General features: G+C 45.5%; 1 protein-coding gene across 1 annotated transcript in view; it reads left to right on the top strand.

Annotated features, from left to right (window-relative positions):
- Nucleotides 1–26,076, top strand: part of LOC121005838 (E3 SUMO-protein ligase ZBED1-like) — a 26,935-nt gene continuing 859 nt past the window's right edge. The window contains exons 1-4 of the mRNA XM_040438601.1: nt 1–247; nt 623–926; nt 1,388–2,959; nt 25,427–25,987. Of these exons, the coding sequence (XP_040294535.1) occupies nt 183–247; nt 623–926; nt 1,388–2,959; nt 25,427–25,987 (2,502 nt within the window). The 5' untranslated portion in view covers nt 1–182. The remainder of the gene's footprint in view (nt 248–622; nt 927–1,387; nt 2,960–25,426; nt 25,988–26,076) is intronic.

Here is a 26,076-nt window from a genome sequence, read left to right as displayed (position 1 = left end):
GGCGCTGCTGGAGTGCCGCTGCCTTCTCAAACAGCTGATCGGCGGATGTCCAACCCCCACCAATCAGAAGCTGATGATCTATCCAGAGGATAGTTAAATAAAAGTGCAGAATCCCTGTAAGCCATTGAAAAATATGCATAATTTTTTTTCACAACTAGAACCACACTGACCAACCTAAAATCATGTGGCCATTGTGCCACAAGCAAATCACTATGAAGTTGAGAGACACTGTGAACAATGCAGCAATGTGAGTTGTTACTAGTACTGCACCACTACATGCTGTAAGGGCTCTTTGACACGAGCGGATCCAGAGCATGGAATCCACTGCGTGATAAACAGCCAAGCCCTGCTCCGGACAGCAGAATCACTGAGAGCAGTAACATAATTGATAATGCTCCGTGCCTCTCTGTGATCTTTTTACTATATAATCACGGTGACAACTTTATCTCACTGTGATTTTGGAGTAAAAAGATGACAGAGCAGCATGGAGCTTTATCAATTATGTTACTGCTCTGCTGTCCGGATCCGGAACAGGGTTTGGCTCTCTTTCACACACAGTGGATTACCCGCACGCACAGCATCCACTCATGTGAAAGAGCCCTAATGGTTCCACTTGTTCTAGGCGAAGTGAAAACAAAGAAGCCATGGATATGGATACACCATCGCCGTCAATGAAAGATGCAGAACTTGTGTGCCTGTCACATCCGCCACTTGTAGAAAAGAAGGCCTCAGCAAGGACGCGGAGTGAAGTGTGGGCATATTTTGCCTACATCGCCGGTGAAGACGGGCAGCCAAAAGACACAGAAAAACCTGTCTGCAAAAGGTGTTACAAATCTCTCCATTGCAAAGCAGGAAACACCAGCAACTTGGCTAAGCATTTGGCAGACAATCACCCTGACCTCTACAATGAGCTGAAAACTCGACAGGTTAGGCAATTTTAAGTCTACCCTACCTACCCATGCTCTCTTCTTAAAGAGGTTGTCTCACTTAAGCAAATGGCTTATCTAGAGAAAGAGGAATACCTTGAAGGCACTTACTAATGTATTGTGATGATTGTCCATATTGCCTCCTTTCCAGGCTGCATTCATTTTTCCATCTCATTATACACTGCTTTTTTTCCATGGTTGCAAATCACGACCACCCTGCAATCTAGCAGCAGTGGTCGTGCTTGCATTGCAGGGTAGCTGTAACCCCTGGAAATGAGCATTGTATAGGGTAATGGAAAAATTGAATGAAGCCAGAAACGAGGGCAATATGGAGAATCACAGCACATAGGAAGAGTCTTGTTTTGTATTCACTTTATCTACAGGATAAATGCTATTATCTGAAGTGAAACAACCTTTTTTTAAGTGATGAATGATGATTGACTTCTATTTTCCTTACATAGAAGAAGAAGCAAATCCATTCTACATCATCCAAAAATAAACCCACCCAGGCTACTACCATTATATCTGTGCTTGAAAGACAGCGGAAATATGGCAAAGACTCCAAAGAAGCGCAGAGACTAAACAAAGCTGTTGCCGAGTACATCTGCATGGACCAAGTGCCTGTATATACGGTTGAGAAAACTGGATTCATAAACCTGGTACAGCAGTTAGACAGAAAGTATGATATGCCTGGGAGATACTACTTTATGTATACAGAAATACCAACACTCTACACGGAGATCAGAAGAGTGGTTGAGGCACAACTGGTTGAGGTTCCATTCTTTGCTTGCACTACAGACCTCTGGACAAGCAGAGCTACAGATGCATTCATGGCCCTCACCATTCACTTTATAACGGAAGAATGGGAGATGCAGTCTTGGTGTTTAGGCTGTACGGCTCTGTACACAGATCATACTGCTGACAGTTTGCATGAAGCATTTGAGGAATCCTTAACTGAAGACTGGAAACTGGACATATCCAAAATGTCTGGATTAACAACCGATAATGCCTCTAACAACATCAGAGCGTTTGAAGAATACAGCTGGGTCCCATGTTTTGGTCACAATTTGCACCTGGCAGTAAACAAAGCCTTGGATATTGACAGAGTGGCGGCGTGTCTCTCAAGGTTACGCAAGACCGTCTCTGCGTTCTGCCGATCAAATAAAATGAGCCGATCACTGAAAGAAAAACAAAAGGCACTTCATATACCCGAACACAAGCTTATTCACGATGAACCGACCCGGTGGAATTCCATTTATGATATGGTGGAGAGGTTCTGTGAACAGCAACAAGCTGTCTGTGCTGTCCTGGCAGAGAACCGGAAAAAATGGTATCTTATGCCAAAGGACAATGATGTCACCATTCTGGAGACCGTCAGAGATGTGCTCGCACCAATGAGCGATTTTACTGATGCGTTAAGTGGAGAGAAAGATCCAACCCTGTCTTCTGTTCTTCCTTTGACATGGAAAATATATGCATGTGCATCGGAGGAGGAATCTGACAGTATCCTTGCCAGAGAAATGAAACAGAGGGTCATAGATGACATGAAAAAGAGGTACCAAAGCAAGAAGTTGCAACTCATTCTCAACACTGCCACATATCTAGATCCAAGATTTAAGGACTCATTTGTGTCTATTCAAGATGAAGTAAAAGAAGAGCTTCTACAAAGAGCATCCATTCTTCAGCTACCAGCAAGTTGCGGAGCAGAACAGAAAGATGAAGAAGAACATGCAGTGGCACAAGTCCCTAAGAAAAAAAAAAACGATCTCAAAAGCTTGTTGGCCAACATTGTGACGGAAAAAAGGGGGTCAGCCTCAGCAGGTGGTTCTGTGTGTACCGAAGATACATCATCTGACAAAAGCCCTACAGCAATGCTTTGCAATGACTTCTTCTTGTACAAACAGATGAAAGAAATTAGTCCAGAAGAAGACCCACTAGCCTGGTGGAGGAGAAATGCCCCAAGTCTGCCAGTTCTTGCCCATTTTGCAAAAGCGTATCTATGCATTCCCGCCTCTAGTTGTGCATCAGAACGAGTATTCAGTACTTCGGGCCTAATCTGCAGTCCAAGAAGAATGAGGTTGAATGAAGACCATATCAACAAACTTGTTTTTCTGGCTAAGAACCTCAAACAGGCAAAGAAATTCCCAACCGCAGCTTAGGCTTCATTCACACATCCGCAACGTGTTTTGCGGATCCACGGAGCCGCAAAACACGGAAAGCAGCAATGTGCGTTCCACATTTTGCAGACCGCACGTTGCCGGTACTAATAGAATATGCCTGTATTTGTCCGCAATTGCGGACAAGAATAGGACATGTTCTATTTTTTTCGGGAACAGAATTGCGGACCCAGAAGTGCGGGTCTGCAATTCTGTGTCCGGGAAGCACATCGTGCTGCCTCATAGAAATGAATGGGTCCGCAATTTCATTTCGCATTTTGCGGAATGGAATTGCGGACCCACTCATTTCTATTGGGCAGCACGATGTGCTGCCCGGATCCGGAATTGCGGATCTGCACTTCCAGGTCCGCAATTCAGATCCCGAAAAATATAGAACATGTCCTATTCTTGTCCGCAATTGCGGATAAGAACAGGCATTTTCTGTTAAGTGCCTGCGATGTGTGGTCCACAAAATGCAGAACGCACATCGCCGATGCCGTATTTTGCGGATCCGTGGATCTGCAAAACACAATGACGTGTGAATGGACCCTTAGTCTGTCATTTCAGAACTGGCCATGTTTTAGTTTGTGTTATTTATTTTTTGTAGTTTTATGATAGTAGGGTGCCATGGAAGGGTTTGTCTGGTATTTTGATATTGCTGGCCTATGCCAGGCGAGATAGGTCATCAGTATCTGATCGGTGGGGGTCTGACTCCTGGCACCACCACTTACTCTTGATCAGCTGTGAAGAGGCTATGGTACTCTGGTGAACGCTGCAGCCGCATAATTTACCAGGCAGGCACAGACTCGCCAGAGCTCCATCGACTCTTCAAACAGCTGATCAACAGGGGGCCTGCCAGGCGTCAGAACCTGGCCAATCAGCTACCACTGCCCTGAGGATGGGCCATCAATATCACAAACCTTGACAACCCCTTTAATTTAAACTACTTGTTATGTACAAAAAGGGTGATACTACCCAGCCCGTGAGGGAATCTACACTGTATCTGTAAAAATGAGGACCTACCTCTAGTACAGGGATCAGCCATCTTCAGCACTCTAGCTGCCGTGAGTGAAACTATACAACTCCCAGCATGCAAACATGCTTGACTGTTCTTTTAACTCCCACAGAAGTGAATGAAGCATTCTGGGAGTTGTAGTTTCTGAACAGCTGGAGTGCCGGAGGTTGCTGATCCCTGCTCTAGTATGACAGTTCTCAGTTTTAGTAATTTCTGTTTTTAGTAAAATACTTACATTCTCTGGCTGCACAGTGTGCATTTTAATGCAATTCAGGAAGACCATCTTTCCATATCTTGTCTATAAGACCTGACCTGCACACGAACGTGTGCGTCCCGTGCTTCCGTTCCGTACCATTTTAAATCTCCGGATTTGTGGACCCATTCAAGTCGTGATGCGGAATGCAAACGGAAGGAACGATGCCCGTGTATTGCGGATCCACATATGCAGTCCACAATACGGCAACGGGACACCTACGGTCATGTGCAGGAGGCCTTATTCCTGGTAGAAGTTTATGAATAAAGGTACAAAAAATACATTGGGTGGCGGATGCTACCAGTCTCATCCTACTTGTACAGTCTGACACTGGAGGGACATGGTGCTCAACTCATACCAGCTCCAATACAAACTTCTAGCTGGAATAATAGTGTGTCAGAAAACCATGTGAACTGGGTGTCCAAAAACATAACTTTTACTATGTATTTTTAAAATAGGTGTATAGAATAAACCATAGTTGTGAGACAAAATGCAAATAAATAAGAATGCCACTTGCTAATTCCACAGGGTTAATGGAAAAGAAAAAAGGGTGGATCTTACCACATCCAGTAGAGATTGGATCTACACCTAGTGGCGTAATGGTCCTTTTGTTGAATGGTAGAAGGACACTTGTGACCGGCACTCTTGTGGTTAACGGCAATTCTTGGTTCTCCTATTGTGCCCTGAAAATAAAGCCCTACCTATGAGGAGGGTCAGGGGCTAAACAGGTTATCTGCCTAACAGACACAAAGCACCCACCCCGTCCCCGAATCCCCGATAGGGGCGACCCCGTACGGAACCTGTCCCTGACTGTATTGGGGCCTAATCCCTAATTGTACCCTATAGAGTTAGACAGAGCCCTACATGCCATGTTTCCTCCCGAATTGCTGGAACTCATCAGGGGACTTCAATGAACTTTAAGGGAATACTGAGAAAGAGAAAAAGAGGGAAACACAGAATGTTGGTCACTAACAATCCTAGGTGACGGACTACACATAGAGTTCTGTGTGTAGTCCGTCACCTAGGATTGTTAGTGACCAACATTCTGTGTTTCCCTCTTTTTCTCTTTCTCAGTATTCCCTTAAAGTTCATTGAAGTCCCCTGATGAGTTCCAGCAATTCGGGAGGAAACATGGCATGTAGGGCTCTGTCTAACTCTATAGGGTACAATTAGGGATTAGGCCCTAATACAGTCAGGGACAGGTTCCGTACGGGGTCGCCCCTATCGGGGATTCGGGGACGGGGTGGGTGCTTTGTGTCTGTTAGGCAGATAACCTGTTTAGCCCCTGACCCTCCTCATAGGTAGGGCTTTATTTTCAGGGCACAATAGGAGAACCAAGAATTGCTGTTAACCACAAGAGTGCCGGTCACAAGTGTCCTTCTACCATTCAACAAAAGGACCATTACGCCACTAGGTGTAGATCCAATCTCTACTGGATGTGGTAAGATCCACCCTTTTTTCTTTTCCATTAACCTTGTGGAATTAGCAAGTGGCATTCTTATTTATTTGCATTTTGTCTCACAACTATGGTTTATTCTATACACCTATTTTAAAAATACATAGTAAAAGTTATGTTTTAAGATACCCAGTTTACATGATTTTCTGACATTTTGTTTGGGTTGTGACTTGAGTGACCTTATACCTCTGCACGCTCCATTTAGTGCGGAAGGTATAATTAATAACTGGAATAATAGCACAAAGTTGAGTTTGTATAGAATAAATGCTCCAGAATTATTTGCCTAAGGCCCCATGCACACGGCCGTTGTTCACAGCCGTGTGCGGGCCGTGGAACCGCGGCCTGGATCCCTCTTGAGAGCAGGAGCGCACGGCGTCACTGGTTGCTATGACGCCGTGCGCTCCCTGCTGCCGGCACAGTACAGTAATACACTGGTATAGATCATACCAATGTATTACTGTATTGCGGCGGCAGCAGGGAGCGCACGGCGTCATAGCAACCAGTGACGCCGTGCGCTCCTGCTCTCAGGAGGGATCCAGGCCGCGGTTCCACGGCCCGCACACGGCTGTGAAACACGGCCGTGTGCATGGGGCCTAAAGAGGAGTCTGGCAGGAATGGTGAAGGCTCCTCATTAGCATTGTTACATTGTCAAATTCAATATCGAACTCTGACAATCTGATATCTGGTGCAGGTTTTTCTATTTAATGCAATAAACGTTTTACATTTAAATAATCAAAAGGCTTTTTTGTGTTTTTATTTTATTTTCGCGTGGTATCGAATGGTATCGAGTATCGCAATACTTTTTTCTGGTATCGAAATCGAATCAAAATTTTGGTATCGCAACAACTCTAGTCTGCACTGTCCCGATCTGGGTTGCTATGTTCCCCATTACATTCTCCATCCTCGAGACAGTGCAAAATATGTCCTTCATCATCCTTGCATCTATTTCTGTGAACGTCACTGAAACTCCCCTCTCTTCCCCTCCCTCCTTAGACCCATTCTCGTGCATCAAACCCTGGGGTCCTGGCTCTATAGTTTTTTCTTTTTGTGGAGATCTAAAACCTGGGGAATTCGGAGCCAGAAATTTATTTAAGCCCTGTTGTTTGGGCCCACTCTCTAACCCTGTAGCTGACCTCCTAGCACTACCCCCATAGGGCCACGCTGTTCCTCCTTTTTCTTGGGTGACATCTTTAAGCTCTCTTTCTCTCTCCTTCTTTCCCCTCTTTTAACAAACCGACACCACTACCAAATTACCAACATATGAAAAAACAAAAAAACAAAAAAGGTTAGTAAGGTTGTTAGTAACCCTCCTCTCTGTTGTCTAGACACAATCACTGGCCTTCCCGACCATTCTCTCATAAATACAGGTGTGAAGCTAAATCTATAACAAACCACAACCTACTATAATCCCCCACCCAATTCAACACACCCATATACTACGACCAGGAAGTGTGAGTTAATAAGAGAAGGGTATAAATACTGAAAGGGAAAAGGGGAGGGGGAGAAAAGAGAAAAAAAGTCCAACAATCAAACAGTAGACGTTATCATAATGTCCAGAGGTGCCATATACGTTAGTGCCCACACCACAATGTTGAACAGTCTGGGAGAGGAGGATAGGTCGCAACTTCAACAGACCATATACAAGCCTTATACATTTAGTGAGAGGGTTGATTTGCTTCCGAGCAAGTCCATGCCTTGTTAGTCCGGGAGGGTTTGGGGATGCTATTAGGAGTTAGTCTTGTAAGTAATAATATGGGAGGTATGGGATTTTTATTTTATTTTTTCCTTCAGAGGGTTAGTTACAGAGGTTTCCTTTTTTTTTTTCCTTTCCTTCAGAGGGTTAGTTACAGAAGTTAGTTACAGAGTTATCAAAATCCAAGTTAGCAGAGATGATATAATTATGGATACATCGATCACTGTACTCCGTAATCCACGACCATCTGATTGTATTCTCTTCCCCCCCCTTTTTTTTTTTTTTCCTTTACCCTCTTATTAACATGTGATTTTCTTCCTTCCAAAGAAAACAGTCAGCAATGCGCTCACTCCCCACCTAAACGTACATTAATAAATTTTGAATAGCATCCTCAAAATTTAACTCTCCATACTCGAGCTTCCAGCCCTCTATTTTTCTATTTTTCTCCTTTCATCTTTCCTACTGTTCTTCCTTCGGGTCTCTCCTCTCCTTTCCTCTCTCTTCCTCACCTCACCTCCACTTCTTCTTTTATTACCCCCTTTATCAATATCTATAGATTTTTTTATAGAATAGGGGCCGTCCAGAACGGTCTTCAGAGTAATGTACTCCACAATTGGGGGCCGCTCATCTCCAGCGGGACCCCTCCAAAGCCCTAATACAACAGTTAGATCCGTCCAGACCCTCCAAAAAGCATCCAAAGGGGGGGGGGGGAACAATCTCCTCTGCTCCTCCAAACCGGCATCTTACCACCCCAGGCACGGCCACCGCGTCAGCATACAGCAGATCCGCAGCAACTCCCTGGGACCCATCAGACCCATCAGACCAGTGGAAGATGTCAGCGCCGGGTTCTCCACTTCAGCCACTTCAGCCGCAATGTCGACCTCTCCGGCGACTCACCGAGACGGACCAGCGGGAACAGGGAACATCTAGTAGACAGGTGGGGAGAGCAGGCCACGTCTAAGACTCTATCGGCGTCCCCCAGCAAACACCTCGTGCAGGAGCGGGCGGACGGGCCGTGTGGCCGGCGAGCGGTGAGGGAGGGGGCGGAGCATAGCCTCTTTCGTCAGACGCTCCCATGCCCTCCTGGCATTCACTTTCAGTTGTCAAATTTTGCAAAAAAAAAGACATCCATATATAAATTTTGCTCTAAATTTATTGTTCTACATGTCTTTGATAAAAAAAAATGTTTGGGTAAAAAAAAAATGGTTTGGGTAAAAGTTATAGCGTTTACAAACTATGGTACAAAAATGTGAATTTCCGCTTTTTGAAGCAGCTCTGACTTTCTGAGCACCTGTCATGTTTCCTGAGGTTCTACAATGCCCAGACAGTACAAACACCCCACAAATGACCCCATTTCGGAAAGTAGACACCCTAAGGTATTCGCTGATGGGCATAGTGAGTTCATAGAACTTTTTATTTTTTGTCACAAGTTAGCGGAAAATGATGATTTTTTTTTTCTTACAAAGTCTCATATTCCACTAACTTGTGACAAAAAATAAAAACTTCCATGAACTCACTATGCCCATCACGAAATACCTTGGGGTGTCTTCTTTCCAAAATGGGTCACTTGTGGGGTAGTTATACTGCCCTGGCATTTTAGGGGCCCAAATGCATGCAAAGTAGTTTGAAATCAAAATCTGTAAAAAATGGCCGGTGAAATCCGAAAGGTGCTCTTTGGAATGTGGGCCCCTTTGCCCACCTAGGCTGCAAAAAAGTGTCACACATCTGGTATTGCCGTACTCAGAAGAAGTTGGGCAATGTGTTTTGGGGTGTAATTTTACATATACCCATGCTGGGTGAGAGAAATATCTTGGCAAAATACAACTTTTCCCATTTTTTTATACAAAGTTGGCATTAAGGGCCCGGAGATCACGGGCATCCAGTATGGTTTTACGGCCTTGACCCTTACGCACAGAGATTGTTCCAGATTCTCTGAATCTTCGGATGATGTTATGCACAGTTGATGATGATAGATGCAAAGTCTTTGCAATTTTTCGCTGGGTAACACCTTTCTGATATTGCTCCACTATCTTTCTGTGCAACATTGTGGGAATTGGTGATCCTCTACCCATCTTGGCTTCTGAGAGACATTGCCACTCTGAGAAGCTCTTTTTATACCCAATCATGTTGCCAATTGACCTAATTAGTGTTAATTGGTCTTCCAGCTCTTTGTTATGCTCAAATTTACTTTTTCCAGCCTCTTATTGCTACTTGTCCCAACTTTTTTGGGATTTGTTGACACCGTGAAAATTGGAATCAACATTAGAGTTGAGCGAACACCTGGATGTTCGGGTTCGACGAGTTCGGCCGAACTTTCGAAAAATGTTCGGGTTCGGGATCCGAACTCGACCCGAACTTCATCCCGAACCCGAACCCCATAGAAGTCAATGGGGACCCGAACATTTGGGCACTAAAAAGGCTGTAAAACACACCCGGAAAGGGCTAGAGGGCTGCAAAAGGCAGCAAAATGTAGTTAAATCCCCTGCAAACAAATGTAGATAGGGAAATGATGAGTTAACATAAAATAAATAAAAATTAAACAATATTAATTGGAGTGAGGTCCCATAGCACAGAATCAGGCTTCAAGTCACCCACCAATGGAGAAGGTCACTTACTATTATTTTGACCACAGCACCCAGACAAAGGAGAGAGGTCCCACAGCAGAGAACCAGGCATCATATCACCCACCACAGGAGTAGGCCACCATTTAGTTACTTTGACCCCTACACCCAGACGGAGGAGAGAGGTTACACAGCAGAGAATCAGGCATTTAGATCACCCACCACAGGAGTAGGCCACCATTGAATCAGACCCCGGCAACCATGTCAGATGGCACAACCATCAGCTTCATATCAATCAGCACAGGAGAAGGCGACTTTGAAAGACTTTGACCCCTACACCCAGACGGAGGAGAGAGGTTTCACAGCAGAGAATCAGGCATTTAGATCACCCACCATAGGAGTAGGCCCCCATTGAATCAGACCCTGGCAACCATGTCAGATGGCACAACCATCAGCTTTATATCAATCAGCACAGGAGAAGGCGACTTTGAAAGACTTTGACCCCTACACCCAGATGGAGGAGAGAGGTTTCACAGCAGAGAATCAGGCATCATATCAACCACCACAGGAGAAGCCACCATTTAGTTACTTTGACCCCTGCACCCAGGAAGAGGAGAGAGGCACCACAGCACATATTCTGGCATCATATCAGCCACCACAGGAGAAGCCACCATTGAGTTACTTTGACCCCCGCACCCAGGAAGAGGAGAGAGGCACCACAGCACATATTCTGGCATCATATCAGCCACCACAGGAGAAGCCACCATTGAGTTACTTTGACCCCCGCACCCAGGAAGAGGAGAGAGGCACCACAGCACATATTCTGGCATCATATCAGCCACCACAGGAGAAGCCACCATTGAGTTACTTTGACCCCTGCACCCAGGAAGAGGAGAGAGGCCCCACAGCACATATTCTGGCATCATATCAGCCACCACAGGAGAAGCCACCATTTAGTTACTTTGACCCCTTCACCCAAACAGAGGAGAGAGGTTCCACATCAGAGAATCAGGCATCATATCAACCACCACAGGAGTAGGCCACAATTTAATGGGACCCCGGCAACCATGTCAGATGGCACAACCATCAGCTTCATATCAATCAGCACAGGAGAAGGCGACTTTGAAAGACTTTGACCCCTACACCCAGACGGAGGAGAGAGGTTTCACAGCAGAGAATCAGGCATTTAGATCACCCACCACAGGAGTAGGCCCCCATTGAATCAGACCCTGGCAACCATGTCAGATGGCACAACCATCAGCTTTATATCAATCAGCACAGGAGAAGGCGACTTTGAAAGACTTTGACCCCTACACCCAGATGGAGGAGAGAGGTTTCACAGCAGAGAATCAGGCATCATATCAACCACCACAGGAGAAGCCACCATTTAGTTACTTTGACCCCTGCACCCAGGAAGAGGAGAGAGGCACCACAGCACATATTCTGGCATCATATCAGCCACCACAGGAGAAGCCACCATTGAGTTACTTTGACCCCCGCACCCAGGAAGAGGAGAGAGGCACCACAGCACATATTCTGGCATCATATCAGCCACCACAGGAGAAGCCACCATTGAGTTACTTTGACCCCCGCACCCAGGAAGAGGAGAGAGGCACCACAGCACATATTCTGGCATCATATCAGCCACCACAGGAGAAGCCACCATTGAGTTACTTTGACCCCTGCACCCAGGAAGAGGAGAGAGGCCCCACAGCACATATTCTGGCATCATATCAGCCACCACAGGAGAAGCCACCATTTAGTTACTTTGACCCCTTCACCCAAACAGAGGAGAGAGGTTCCACATCAGAGAATCAGGCATCATATCAACCACCACAGGAGTAGGCCACAATTTAATGGGACCCCGGCAACCATGTCAGATGGCACAACCATCAGCTTCATATCAATCAGCACAGGAGAAGGCGACTTTGAAAGACTTTGACCCCTACACCCAGACGGAGGAGAGAGGTTTCACAGCAGAGAATCAGGCATTTAGATCACCCACCACAGGAGTAGGCCCCCATTGAATCAGACCCTGGCAACCATGTCAGATGGCACAACCATCAGCTTTATATCAATCAGCACAGGAGAAGGCGACTTTGAAAGACTTTGACCCCTACACCCAGGAAGAGGAGAGAGGCACCACAGCACATATTCTGGCATCATATCAGCCACCACAGGAGAAGCCACCATTGAGTTACTTTGACCCCCGCACCCAGGAAGAGGAGAGAGGCACCACAGCACATATTCTGGCATCATATCAGCCACCACAGGAGAAGCCACCATTGAGTTACTTTGACCCCCGCACCCAGGAAGAGGAGAGAGGCACCACAGCACATATTCTGGCATCATATCAGCCACCACAGGAGAAGCCACCATTGAGTTACTTTGACCCCTGCACCCAGGAAGAGGAGAGAGGCCCCACAGCACATATTCTGGCATCATATCAGCCACCACAGGAGAAGCCACCATTTAGTTACTTTGACCCCTGCACCCAGGAAGAGGAGAGAGGCACCACAGCACATATTCTGGCATCATATCAGCCACCACAGGAGAAGCCACCATTGAGTTACTTTGACCCCTGCACCCAGGAAGAGGAGAGAGGCCCCACAGCACATATTCTGGCATCATATCAGCCACCACAGGAGAAGCCACCATTGAGTTACTTTGACCCCCGCACCCAGGAAGAGGAGAGAGGCACCACAGCACATATTCAGGCATCATATCACACACCACAGGAGAAGGCCTCTTTCAGTGATTTAGGCCTTTGGACCCAGACAGAGGAGAGAGGCACCACAGCACATATTCTGGCATCATATCAGCCACCACAGGAGAAGCCACCATTGAGTTACTTTGACCCCTGCACCCAGGAAGAGGAGAGAGGCCCCACAGCACATATTCTGGCATCATATCAGCCACCACAGGAGAAGCCACCATTTAGTTACTTTGACCCCTGCACCCAGGAAGAGGAGAGAGGCACCACAGCACATATTCTGGCATCATATCAGCCACCACAGGAGTAGGCCACAATTTAGTTTATTTGACCCCTGCACCCAGGAAGAGGAGAGAGGCCCCACAGCACATATTCTGGCATCATATCACACACCACAGGAGAAGGCCTCTTTCAGTGATTTAGGCCTTTGGACCCAGACAGAGGAGAGAGGTCAGAGATTAGCTTCATATCCCCCAGCACAGCAGAAGACCGCTTTATTTGACTTAGGCCTCAGCACCCAGACAGAAGACAGAGGTAGCATGGCAGAGGTTATGGCTTCATGTCACCCGTTAGTTTAACCGGCCACTTTCATCTGGTTAGGCCCCGGCGCCCAGACAGAGAAGAGTTTCATTCAACTGTGGGTTTCATAAAATTTGTATCAAATAAAGAAGTGGCCCGTAGCACAACAAGACATGTTTTAGGCAGTTAATAAGGACTACTCTGCACAAGGGAGGGACAGGTCCTGTGGGATCCATGCCTGGTTCATCTTTATGAAGGTCAGCTTGTCCACGTTGGCTGTGGACAGGCGGCTGCGCTTGTCAGTAATGACGCCCCCTGCCGTGCTGAATACGCGTTCAGATAAAACGCTGGCCGCCGGGCAGGAAAGCACCTCCAAGGCATAACATGCTAACTCTGGCCACGTGGACAATTTCGAAACCCAGTAGTTGAATGGGGCCGAACCATCCGTCAGGATGTGGAGGGGTGTGCAGACATACTGTTCAACCATGTTAGTGAAATGCTGCCTCCTGCTAACACGTTCCGTATCAGGTGTCGGTGCAGATAGCTGTGGCGTGGAGACAAAACTTTTCCACATTTCTGCCATGCTAACCCTGCCCTCAGATGAGCTGGCCGTGACACAGCTGCGTTGGCGACCTCTTGCCACTCCTCTGCCTTCACTTTCCACCTGTTCCCCTGTGACATGTGGGAATGCTCTCAAGAGCGCCTCTATCAGCGTGCGCTTGTACTCGCGCATCTTACGGTCGCGCTCCAGTTCAGGAATTAAAGTGGGCACATTGTCTTTATACCGGGGATCCAGCAGGGTGGCCACCCAGTAGTCTGCACACGTTAAAACGTGGGCAACTCTGCTGTCGTTGCGCAGGCATTGGAGCATATATTCGCTCATGTGGGCCAGGCTACCCATGGGTAAGGACAAGCTGTCCTCTGTGGGAGGCGTATCGTCATCGTCCACCGTATCCCCCCAGCCACGCACCAGTGATGGGCCTGGGCTGCCACCCCGCTGTGAACTTGCGTCATCCTCGTCCCCCTCCACCTCCTCCTCCTCATCCTCCTCGTCCTCCAGTACAGTGCCTTGGCTGGCGACTTGTGAACCTGTCCTCTGCTGCTTAAACAAACCTCCCTCTGAGCCACTTCGAACAGACTGGCCCGAAAGTGTTAGAAACGAGCCCTCATCCTCCTCCTCCTCCTCCACCTGGGCCACCTCCTCTAACATCATTGCCCTAAGTGTTTTCTCAAGGAGACATAGAAGTGGTATTGTAACGCTGATAACAGTGTCATCGCCACTGGCCATGTTGGTGGAGTACTCGAAACAGCGCAGCAGGGCACACAGGTCTCGCATGGAGGCCCAATCATTGGTGGTGAAGTGGTGCTGTTCGGCAGTACGACTGACGCGAGCGTGCTGCAGCTGAAACTCCACTATGGCCTGCTGCTGCTCGCACAGTCTCTCCAGCATGTGCAAGGTGGAGTTCCACCGGGTGGGCACGTCGCATATGAGGCGGTGAGCGGGAAGGCCGAAGTTCCGCTGTAGCGCAGACAGGCGAGCAGCGGCAGGATGTGAACGGCGGAAGCGCGCACAGACGGCCCGCACTTTATGCAGCAGCTCTGACATGTTGGGGTAGTGGTGAATGAACCTCTGCACCACCAAGTTCAGCACATGCGCCAGGCAAGGGATGTGCGTCAAACCGGCTAGTCCCAGAGCTGCCACGAGATTTCGCCCATTATCGCATACCACCAGGCCTGGCTTGAGGCCCACCGGCAGAAACCACTCGTCGGTCTGTTGTTCAATACCCCGCCACAACTCCTGTGCGGTGTGGGGCCTGTCCCCCAAACATATGAGTTTCAGAATGGCCTGCTGACGTTTACCCCGGGCTGTGCTGAAGTTGGTGGTGAAGGTGTGTGGCTGACCGGATGAGCTGGTGGAAGCAGTGGAGGAGGAAGCCGAGTAGGAGGAGGAGGCTACAGGAGGCAGAGAATGATGCCCTGCGATCCTAGGGGGCGGAAGGACGTGCGCCAAGGAACTGTCCGCCGGGGGCCCAGCCGCCACTACATTCATCCAGTGTGCAGTTAGTGAGATATAGCGTCCCTGGCCGTGCTTACTGGTCCACGTATCTGTGGTTAGGTGGACCTTGCCACAAATGGCGTTGCGCAGTGCACACTTGATTTTATCGGACACTTGCATGTGCAGGGAAGGCACGGCTGTCTTGGAGAAGTAGTGGCGGCTGGGAACCACATACTGCGGGACAGCCATGGCCATCAGCTTTTTGAAGCTGTCTGTGTCCACCAGCCGGAATGACAGCATTTCAAAGGCCAGCAGTTTAGAAATGCTGGCGTTCAGGCCAAGGGCTCGAGGGTGACTCGGGGGGAATTTGCGCTTCCTCTCTAAGGTTTGAGATATTGAGAGCTGAACGCTGCTGTGTGATATAGTGGAGACGCTAGTTGACGGTGGCGGTGGTGGTGGTGTCGGTGGCACATCCTCTGTTTGCTGCTCGGCAGGTGGCAACATTCCTCTCGAGGCGGAAGCCGAGGCAGCAGCGGTAGAGGGAGCAGGGGGAGCCTCAGCGAGTGCCTGTTTTTTAAGGTGTGTACCCCACTGCAGTTCATGCTTTGCATGTAGATGCCTGGTCATGCAGGTTGTGCTGAGGTTCAGAACGTTAATGCCTTGCCTCAGGCTCTGATGGCAGAGCGTGCAAGTCACTCGGGTCTTGTCGGTAGGACATTGTTTAAAGAAGTGCCATGCCAGGGAACTCTTTGAAGCTGCCTTTGTGGGGCTGGGTCCCTGTTGGCGATGTCCAGTAGCAGGCGAACTCTGGGGGCGGCGGCTCGTCTGCTTTGGCCCCCTGCTCCCTCTTTGGCTTCGCTGTTGTCTCGGTCTCACCACTACCTCTTCCTCTGAACTGTGAAAGTCATCGCCACGACCTTCAGTCCATGTGGGGTCTAAGACCTCATCGTCCTCTGCATCGTCTTCCACCCAGTCTCCCTCCCTGACCTCCTCCTGTTCAGTCTGCACACTGCAAAAAGACGCGGCAGTGGGCACCTGTGTTTCGTCATCATCAGAGAGTCGGTGACTCTGCTGTGGTGGTATTCCCATGTCCTCTTCATCTGGAGACATAAGTGGTTGTGCGTCAGTGCATGGTATGTCTTCCTCCACTGGGGAAGGGCTAGGTGGACGCCCCTGGGAAACCCTGGAAGCAGAGTCTTCAAACAGAAGAAGAGACTGCTGCATAACTTGTGGCTCAGACCGTTTCCCTGATATGCTTGGGGGTGATGTGACAGACTGATGGGCTTGGTTTTCAGGTGCCACCTGTGCGCTTTCCGCAGAAGACTGGGTGGAAGACCATGTGGTGAACGTGCTGGAAGCACTGTCGGCCACCCAATCGATTAATGCCTGTACCTGCTCAGGCCTTACCATCCTAAGAGCGGCATTGTGCCCCACGAGATATTGCGGTACATTCTGCCGGCTAGTTGAGGGAGTTCGTTCCCTACTGTGTGCGCCTGGGGCCGAACGGCCACGTCCTCTACCAGCAACAGAGGCTCCACGGACACCACCACGACCGCGTCCTCGTCCCTTAATAGTATTTTTCTTCATTGTTGCGATTCAACTCGCACCACAATGAAATATATTATTTTTTATAAGCAAAATCCCCTCACTGGAATACTTTCAGTCTTTTGACTGTATGGATTACAGACGGAATGACTGTTATATGTGAGTACCGCTTTCTTTGACAGATTCTAGTATGGGTACATATATGTTTTCCCAACCCCAGCACATTAGTTTGCTAATTCCAGATGTATGAAACGCAGGCCTAACTGTATCTAGTATATTGAACGCCAGATAAACTAACTTGGCCTTTTTTAAATAAAAAAAATTCCCTCACTGGAATACTTTCAGTCTTTTGACTGTATGGATTACAGATGGAATGACTGTTATATGTGAGTACCGCTTTCTTTGACAGATTCTAGTATGGGTACATATATGTTTTCCCAACCCCAGCAAATTAGTTTGCTAATTCCAGATGTATGAAACGCAGGCCTAACTGTATCTAGTATATTGAACGCCAGATAAACTAACTTGGCCTTTTTTAAATAAAAAAAATTCCCTCACTGGAATACTTTCAGTCTTTTGACTGTATGGATTACAGATGGAATGACTGTTATATGTGAGTACCGCTTTCTTTGACAGATTCTAGTATGGGTACATATATGTTTTCCCAACCCCAGCACATTAGTTTGCTAATTCCAGATGTATGAAACGCAGGCCTAACTGTATCTAGTATATTGAACGCCAGATAAACTAACTTGGCCTTTTTTAAATAAAAAAAATTCCCTCACTGGAATACTTTCAGTTTTTTGACTGTATGGATTACAGATGGAATGACTGTTATATGTGAGTACCGCTTTCTTTGACAGATTCTAGTATGGGTACATATATGTTTTCCCAACCCCAGCAAATTAGTTTGCTAATTCCAGATGTATGAAACGCAGGCCTAACTGTATCTAGTATATTGAACGCCAGATAAACTAACTTGGCCTTTTTTAAATAAAAAAAATTCCCTCACTGGAATACTTTCAGTCTTTTGACTGTATGGATTACAGATGGAATGACTGTTATATGTGAGTACCGCTTTCTTTGACAGATTCTAGTATGGGTACATATATGTTTTCCCAACCCCAGCACATTAGTTTGCTAATTCCAGATGTATGAAACGCAGGCCTAACTGTATCTAGTATATTGAACGCCAGATAAACTAACTTGGCCTTTTTTAAATAAATAAAAAATTCCCTCACTGGAATACTTTCAGTCTTTTGACTGTATGGATTACAGATGGAATGACTGTTATATGTGAGTACCGCTTTCTTTGACAGATTCTAGTATGGGTACATATATGTTTTCCCAACCCCAGCAAATTAGTTTGCTAATTCCAGATGTATGAAACGCAGGCCTAACTGTATCTAGTATATTGAACGCCAGATAAACTAACTTGGCCTTTTTTAAATAAAAAAAATTCCCTCACTGGAATACTTTCAGTCTTTTGACTGTATGGATTACAGATGGAATGACTGTTATATGTGAGTACCGCTTTCTTTGACAGATTCTAGTATGGGTACATATATGTTTTCCCAACCCCAGCACATTAGTTTGCTAATTCCAGATGTATGAAACGCAGGCCTAACTGTATCTAGTATATTGAACGCCAGATAAACTAACTTGGCCTTTTTTAAATAAAAAAAATTCCCTCACTGGAATACTTTCAGTCTTTTGACTGTATGGATTACAGATGGAATGACTGTTATATGTGAGTACCGCTTTCTTTGACAGATTCTAGTATGGGTACATATATGTTTTCCCAACCCCAGCACATTAGTTTGCTAATTCCAGATGTATGAAACGCAGGCCTAACTGTATCTAGTATATTGAACGCCAGATAAACTAACTTGGCCTTTTTTAAATAAAAAAAAAATTCCCTCACTGGAATACTTTCAGTCTTTTGACTGTATGGATTACAGATGGAATGACTGTTATATGTGAGTACCGCTTTCTTTGACAGATTCTAGTATGGGTACATATATGTTTTCCCAACCCCAGCACATTAGTTTGCTAATTCCAGATGTATGAAACGCAGGCCTAACTGTATCTAGTATATTGAACGCCAGATAAACTAACTTGGCCTTTTTTAAATAAAAAAAATTCCCTCACTGGAATACTTTCAGTCTTTTGACTGTATGGATTACAGATGGAATGACTGTTATATGTGAGTACCGCTTTCTTTGACAGATTCTAGTATGGGTACATATATGTTTTCCCAACCCCAGCACATTAGTTTGCTAATTCCAGATGTATGAAACGCAGGCCTAACTGTATCTAGTATATTGAACGCCAGATAAACTAACTTGGCCTTTTTTAAATAAAAAAAAAATTCCCTCACTGGAATACTTTATGGCTTTTCACTGTATGGATTACAGGTGGACTGGTATTAGTAGGGGTGACACAAGCACACCCAAGTCCCTGATGTAGGATTTCTATGGCACAGACCACTATTACAAGTGATTAATGGACGTTGGGAGAGATTGTGCTGCAGCACTAGTCCCAAGATAGCCGCCGCCTATCAGCCCAGTAACATGTGCCACAAAATGGTCTGCACAACCTTTAAAAAAAATAGCCTTGGACTGTGCTGCTAAATCGCTATTGGTCTGAATCCCAGGTGTAGATGTCTGACTTGTTTGGAGCTTTGGAATGCACACTGTGGCAGCTTCTGCTGCAGCACTACAAGTCGCAAAATGGCGGCCGGCGGTCAGCCCGGGTACATGTGGATGGAAAAATCACTCTGGCCACTCTAAAAATAGCCAATCCCTATCAAAAAAGCAGCTCAGCTGCAGTTGTTCAGATGAATCACAGGTGGAGGAGAGAAATTTGCTTCCAGTTATTCAATTATCCCTGCCTATTCTCGCCCTAGCATCAGCTGCGTCTAACCCTGTTCTATTCACATCAGGAGTGAGCACGTCCCGACGTGCGCACAAGCTTATAAGAGGCTGAGTCACATGCTGCACTTGGCCAATCACAGCCTTGCCAATAGTAGGCATGGCTGCGATGGCATCTTAGGGCAAGTAGTATGATACATGTTGATTGGCTGCTTTGCAGCCTTTCAAAATGCGCCAAAATACATGCCGAACGACGAACCCGAACTTTTACGAAAAAGTTCGGGTCCGTGTCACGAACACCCCAAAATTCGGTACGGACCCGAACTATGCTCGAACTGTTCGCTCAACACTAATCAACATATTTTTCCTTTAAAGTGATACATTTACTCGGATTAAACGTTTGATCTGTCATCTACGTTCTATTACAAATAAAATATTGACATTTTCCATCTCCACATCATTGCATTCAGTTTTTATTCACAATTTGTTTAGTGTCCCAACTTTTTTGGAATCCGGTTTGTATATTATTCTATGCAGATCATTCTTATTCTTATTATTTTTATTATATCAATATCATAAATATTAATATTATTTATAATATTATTAAATAATATTATAATATTATTAATATAATAGTATACTACCATATAATACTATTATATTAATATTTAGTTGAACCTTATTTGGAAATCCGACCCCTCAGAAAAAAATAAATGGCTGTCGATGATTCTATGGGTCAGAAGGGTGTTTTTTCACCGAAGCAAGCAAAAAAAATGTAGTGCGACCTCTGGTTGTGTGAAAGAACTATATATATATATATATATATACATATATATATATATATATATATATATATATATATACAGGGTGGACCATTTATATGGATACACCTTAATAAAATGGGAATGGTTGGTGATATTAACTTCCTGTTTGTGGCACATTAGTATATGTGAGGGGGGAAACTTTTCAAGATGGGTGGTGACCATGGCGGCCATTTTTAAGTCGACCATTTTGAATCCAACTTTTGTTTTTTCAATAGGAAGAGGGTCATGTGACACATCAAACTTATTGGGGATTTCACAAGAAAAACAATGATGTGCTTGGTTTTAACGTAACTTTATTCTTTCATGAGTTATTTACAAGTTTCTGACCACTTATAAAATGTGTTCAATGTGCTGCCGATTGTGTTGGATTGTCAATGCAACCTCTTCTCCTACTCTTCACACACTGATAGCAACACCGCAGGAGTAATGCTAGCACAGACTTCCAGTATCCGTAGTTTCAGGTGCTGCACATCTCGTATCTTCACAGCATAGACAATTGCCTTCAGATGACCCCAAAGATAAAACTCTAAGGGGGTCAGATCGGGAGACCTTGGGGGCCATTCAACTGGCCCACGATGACCAATCCACTTTCCAGGAAACTGTTCATCTAGGAATGCTCGGACCTGACACCCATATTGTGGTGAACAAAATCTTCTGTATAAACTGAGGGTCCTGTTCCAATTTTTGTTTTGCCCATTCTGCAAATTCAGTGCGCCGATCTGGGTCATCCTCGTTGAGATGCTGCAGTAGCTGGAGTTTGTAAGGGTGCCATTTGTGAGTAGCTAATATCTGCCGAAGGGATGTTCGACTAATGCCATTCTCCAGTGACATGCGGCGAGTGCTACACTGTGGGCACTTGCTGAATGAAGCTAGGACAGCCACTGATGTTTCTTCATTAGAGACAGATTTCATGCGTTCACATTTTGGCAAATCCAACACTGAACCAGTTTCACGAAACTTAGCAAGCAGTTTGCTAACTGTAGCATGGGAGAATAGTGGTCTCGTAGGGTGTCTTGCATTGAAATCTGCTGCAATGACCCGGTTACTGCGTTCACCAGACATCAACACAATTTCTATCCGCTCCTCACTTGTTAACCTCGGCGACATGTCAATGGTTGTAAACAAAGAGAAACTTGTAGATAACTCATGAAAGAATAAAGTTACGTTAAAACCAAGCACACCATTGTTTTTCTTGTGAAATTCCCAATAAGTTTGATGTGGCACATTACCCTCTTCCTATTAAAAAAAACTAAAGTTGGATTCAAAATGGCCGACTTAAAAATGGCCGCCATGGTCACCACCCATCTTGAAAAGTTTCCCCCCTCACATATACTAATGTGCCACAAACAGGAAGTTAATATCACCAACCATTCCCATTTTATTAAGGTGTATCCATATAAATGGCCCACCCTGTATATATAGTGACAAAGCCTCTTTATAATGTTTTTGTCAATATGGGATTGCTTCCATTATTCCTAACAGAAAATAAAAAGAAAATATTGGCACCTCTGAGGATTCGAACCCAAGATGCTCCCATAGAAGGCAAATGACATACCAATCAGCCAGCACACCAACACATAGATATCAATGTTTTTTTTTGCTCATGAACACACAGATATCAACACTGTTACTCTGTATACCAATTGATATGTCTCAGTTCAGTGCTGCCACCCCCTGCACTCAACTGGTATAGCCACTGGCCTTTTTTTACCCATTATTTGATCTAGATAGCTATATATAGTAGTTTAGTTGGATCAAACTGGTATATACTAACCATGCAAACCAAGAAAGGAGCAAAGTAGCCCAACCTCGGGTGTAAATCAGACCCATAATAGAAACTTTAGCGTAGGCTGGAAGGGTTACCGTTGGCATCAAAAGACCAAATCAGGGCTGTAATCGATGGTCTCAGAGTGATGGAAAAAATTGCACGTGACTGTCAGATTTGCGAATGTTGTACCACATAATTTTTGTGCATTTTTGGCCCATTTTTGATGACTTATTTACCATTAAACGTAAGTTGTATCCTTCGTAAAAAGTACCAATATTTGGTGCAGACTAGTGGCGGTTCGTGGGGTGGGATTAGTGGCGGTTCGTGGGGTTATCCTGGCGACGCCAATTTCTCTCCTATTTTAACACTGATAGATCATTAACATGACCTGTCATTGTTGGGTGACACCCTTTCTTCACCGTCTGTATTGTCTCCCTATAGCCGCTACAATGGGTTGACAAGACACTGAATCTAGCGATCATATATGTATCTTCATGTAGGTCGCGGGTTGGCAGTGTCCTAGACCCTGTCATTAATATAAAATTCCTCAATAAACTATATCTTTAGAATCCTGCTCCTTATATTCATTTAATTATTCATGTACACAACTATGATTACGTAGTGACTGATGGGCGGCCCCTACTACGGTCCGGACATGCGCATATCACTTGTGGGGCTGTCTCGGCCATCTTGGTTGTGGTTGCCAGTCAGTCCCCAGGCGCCGGAAAAATCGTGATACTTGTTCCTCTCGCGCATGCGCGGTTAGTGAATGGGAACGCCGCTGAGCACACGATTCAAGTTACATACAGTCACCCAGCTGACAGTGATTTTTTTTAATTTTACGTGATTAATGTATTCACCTGCATTTGTTAAGATCTTTTTCACATAATGTAAAGGATGTTGTAGTAATAATTCATCATTTATATGCACTATACTTGCCAGATTGTGGCAGTCATTTATATGTATTTATGTAACCGTATGTATCACTATATTTATTGTTTTTGACTGTATTTTTTTAATTGATGTTAATTTCTAGTTGATCAATGTCCTTATATAAAGCATGCTTGTAACACATGTGCACTAGGCTTGATAAAGATAGCAACAAGCTGTTGAAACGTCGCTTGACTTTGGGTCAATAAACTACACGTTTGCTAATCTGGAAAGCTGCTGGCTGTTTTTCCACTTCTAGTTCATTGGACCTAGGTGCTGGTCCTCACTGGCTGGACGTGCACCCCTCGCGTTTATAGTGTGCTGCATCCTCGTTTTTCAAGGTTTATTATTGCACCAGAGGACGCTTTGCACCTAACATGGCTACACTGTCTGAAAACCGGGACCCAGATGTCTTCACTTACAGCAGGGAGGACGAACTGAGGATCCTGCGAGGTACGGATAGAGACACTACTTTTTTGTTCACCCCCTCATTACTGGACACTAAGAAACAATTCGAATATGACTCTAGACGTCTAATCAATCTGGAGCTCCATATGTTTACTCTGTGTGAATACCACCAGAACCACAGAATTCCACGTGGTATGCGGTCACAGCTAAGACCGGATTTATTCCCTAACAATGTTGAATTTTGTACCAAGTTTTCCCAGATTTGTAACAAGTTTGCCTTTGACATGATACTGCTCAACATTGAGTTCTTACAGAAAGAGATAATGTTGATACAAGAAGCTATACAGAAAACTACATTGTTATTGAAGGAATTAATGTCAGCTGAGGAGTATTATATATTAAGTCTTGTGTACCACACTTCGAGAAACTAAGATCTGAATTGCAAGACAAGAAACGTCAAAAATGGTCTCGTGATATGGAGGATTATACACGTGGATTTATATATGTGTGGCAACGTGACCCTAAGAACTCCAGAGGAGGTGATAGGAGACAGAATCATTCCTCTGATAAGAGATACACACGATCACAATCCCAAAGTAAGAGTCAGGAACGGGGAGAGGCTAACTCACAAGCAACAGTCCAGAAATCTTTTTTAGGACTGGGTACGGATCCAATAGAACCAGGAGGGGTGGTAAGCGCCACCGCAAATGGCGAGGAAAGAAACAAAAATCTCAGACCTCAGCGTCAGAAAATGGTGAATAAAAAGAGGACATAGAGAACATAGTGGTAAATATTTCCTCTACTATCCTGAATGAAGCACAACAACCCGTCTTGGATAAGGGCCTTTCTTTCTGCCCCGTGTCTAAAACGGATTGGTTTAACATGGAGCTGGACTTGCATAGATTTTTACGGAGTGTCAAACTCAAGATTTGGTTTTCAACACAGAGTCAAACCTCGAGATGTGATGGTGATAGGTCAACAGAATTATCTTTGTATAATACTGGGTTATATGTTAAAAGCAATTTTAACCCTGTAATTGATCATCCTGCTGTTGAAGCATTCTCTCTAGCCATATGAAGGGACCTCGATGAATTAAAATGTGTTTCTGAGAATAATGGTCTCAGATTTGGTAACATTACATCTGACAAGATCGCCGCGATGTGCTCTCTGGCCTCCGACCACAGCCTCACCATTAAGTCTGCGGACAAGGGTGGTGGGGTTGTGGTCATGGACACCAGTGAGTACATCCGGGAGATCTATGCCCAACTTGAGGACTCACAGGTGTACAAACGGGTAGCACAGGATCCCAAATTTGGTTTGTTAAGGGAACTGCGAGATATTTTAAATCAGGCCCGTGAGGCTGACATCATGACAAATTGTTTTGTTATTTATATCGTGATAAACCTATCACACCCATATTGTATACCCTGCCTAAAGTCCACAAGGGGGTGATGCCCCCTCCCGGCCGCCCAATTGTCTCGGGCAGAGAGTCCCTCTTTTATAATGTGGCAATCTTCCTTGATAAGATGTTGCGCTGTTTTGCTATCTCTACTAAATCATTCATTAGAGATTCAGGTGACTTTTTGTCTAAGATCAATGATCTTGAGGTCCCTGTGGGCGCAGTTCTTGTTTCGTTCGATGTGTGTAGTCTATACACGTCGATCGACCATGAACTGGGTCTACGGGCGGTTGAGGCATGTCTTGCTAATTCTGAATACTCCGAACCTTGTCAGGCCTTTTTGCTTTCATTGCTCAGATTTGTTTTGACTAAAAACTATTTTTTATTCCAGGACGACTTCTTTGTTCAGTTGCGTGGGACGGCGATGGGGTCCAACGTGGCGCCCACGTATGCTAACATCTATATGGCCCACCTTGAGGAGTCGTCCATTTATGGCAGCCACCACTTCAGACATGTTCTGGGGTGGTGGCGCTATATTGACGATATCTTCTTGGTGTGGACGGACAACACGTTGGGCCTCCTCGCATTCCACGCATACCTCAACGAAGTCGATCCGACCCTGAAATTTACCGTGGTTCATTCCACGGATAGATTGCAGTTCCTTGATACGGAGGTCCGGATCATGGGACGAGGTTTGAGTACAGATTTATTTGTGAAACCCACTGACAAGAATACTCTGTTGCGATATGATAGTCATCACCCTCGTTCCATGAGCCGGTCCTTGCCTTTCAGCCAGTTCCTCCGTGTTCAGCGGATAGTCAAGGATGGACAAATGAGACACATCAGATTAAATGAAATGGGCCACAAATTTGCCACACATGGATATCCAAAAAAATTGGTCAAGGAAACCATTATGAGAGTGGAGAATCACTCCACTGTCATTAAGCCTAAGGTTGCCCCCAAAAATACACGCATTCCCTTTATCTCCCATTTTTCCACTGATAGCTCGCAAATTGCTACTATCATTCGGAAGCATTGAAG

This window comes from Bufo bufo, chromosome 6 (genome assembly GCF_905171765.1).
Source record: "Bufo bufo chromosome 6, aBufBuf1.1, whole genome shotgun sequence".
In the NCBI taxonomy this organism is placed as follows: Eukaryota; Metazoa; Chordata; class Amphibia; order Anura; family Bufonidae; genus Bufo; species Bufo bufo.
Note: the sequence above shows the minus strand (reverse complement) of the source record. Positions and strands in the feature narration are given on the sequence as shown.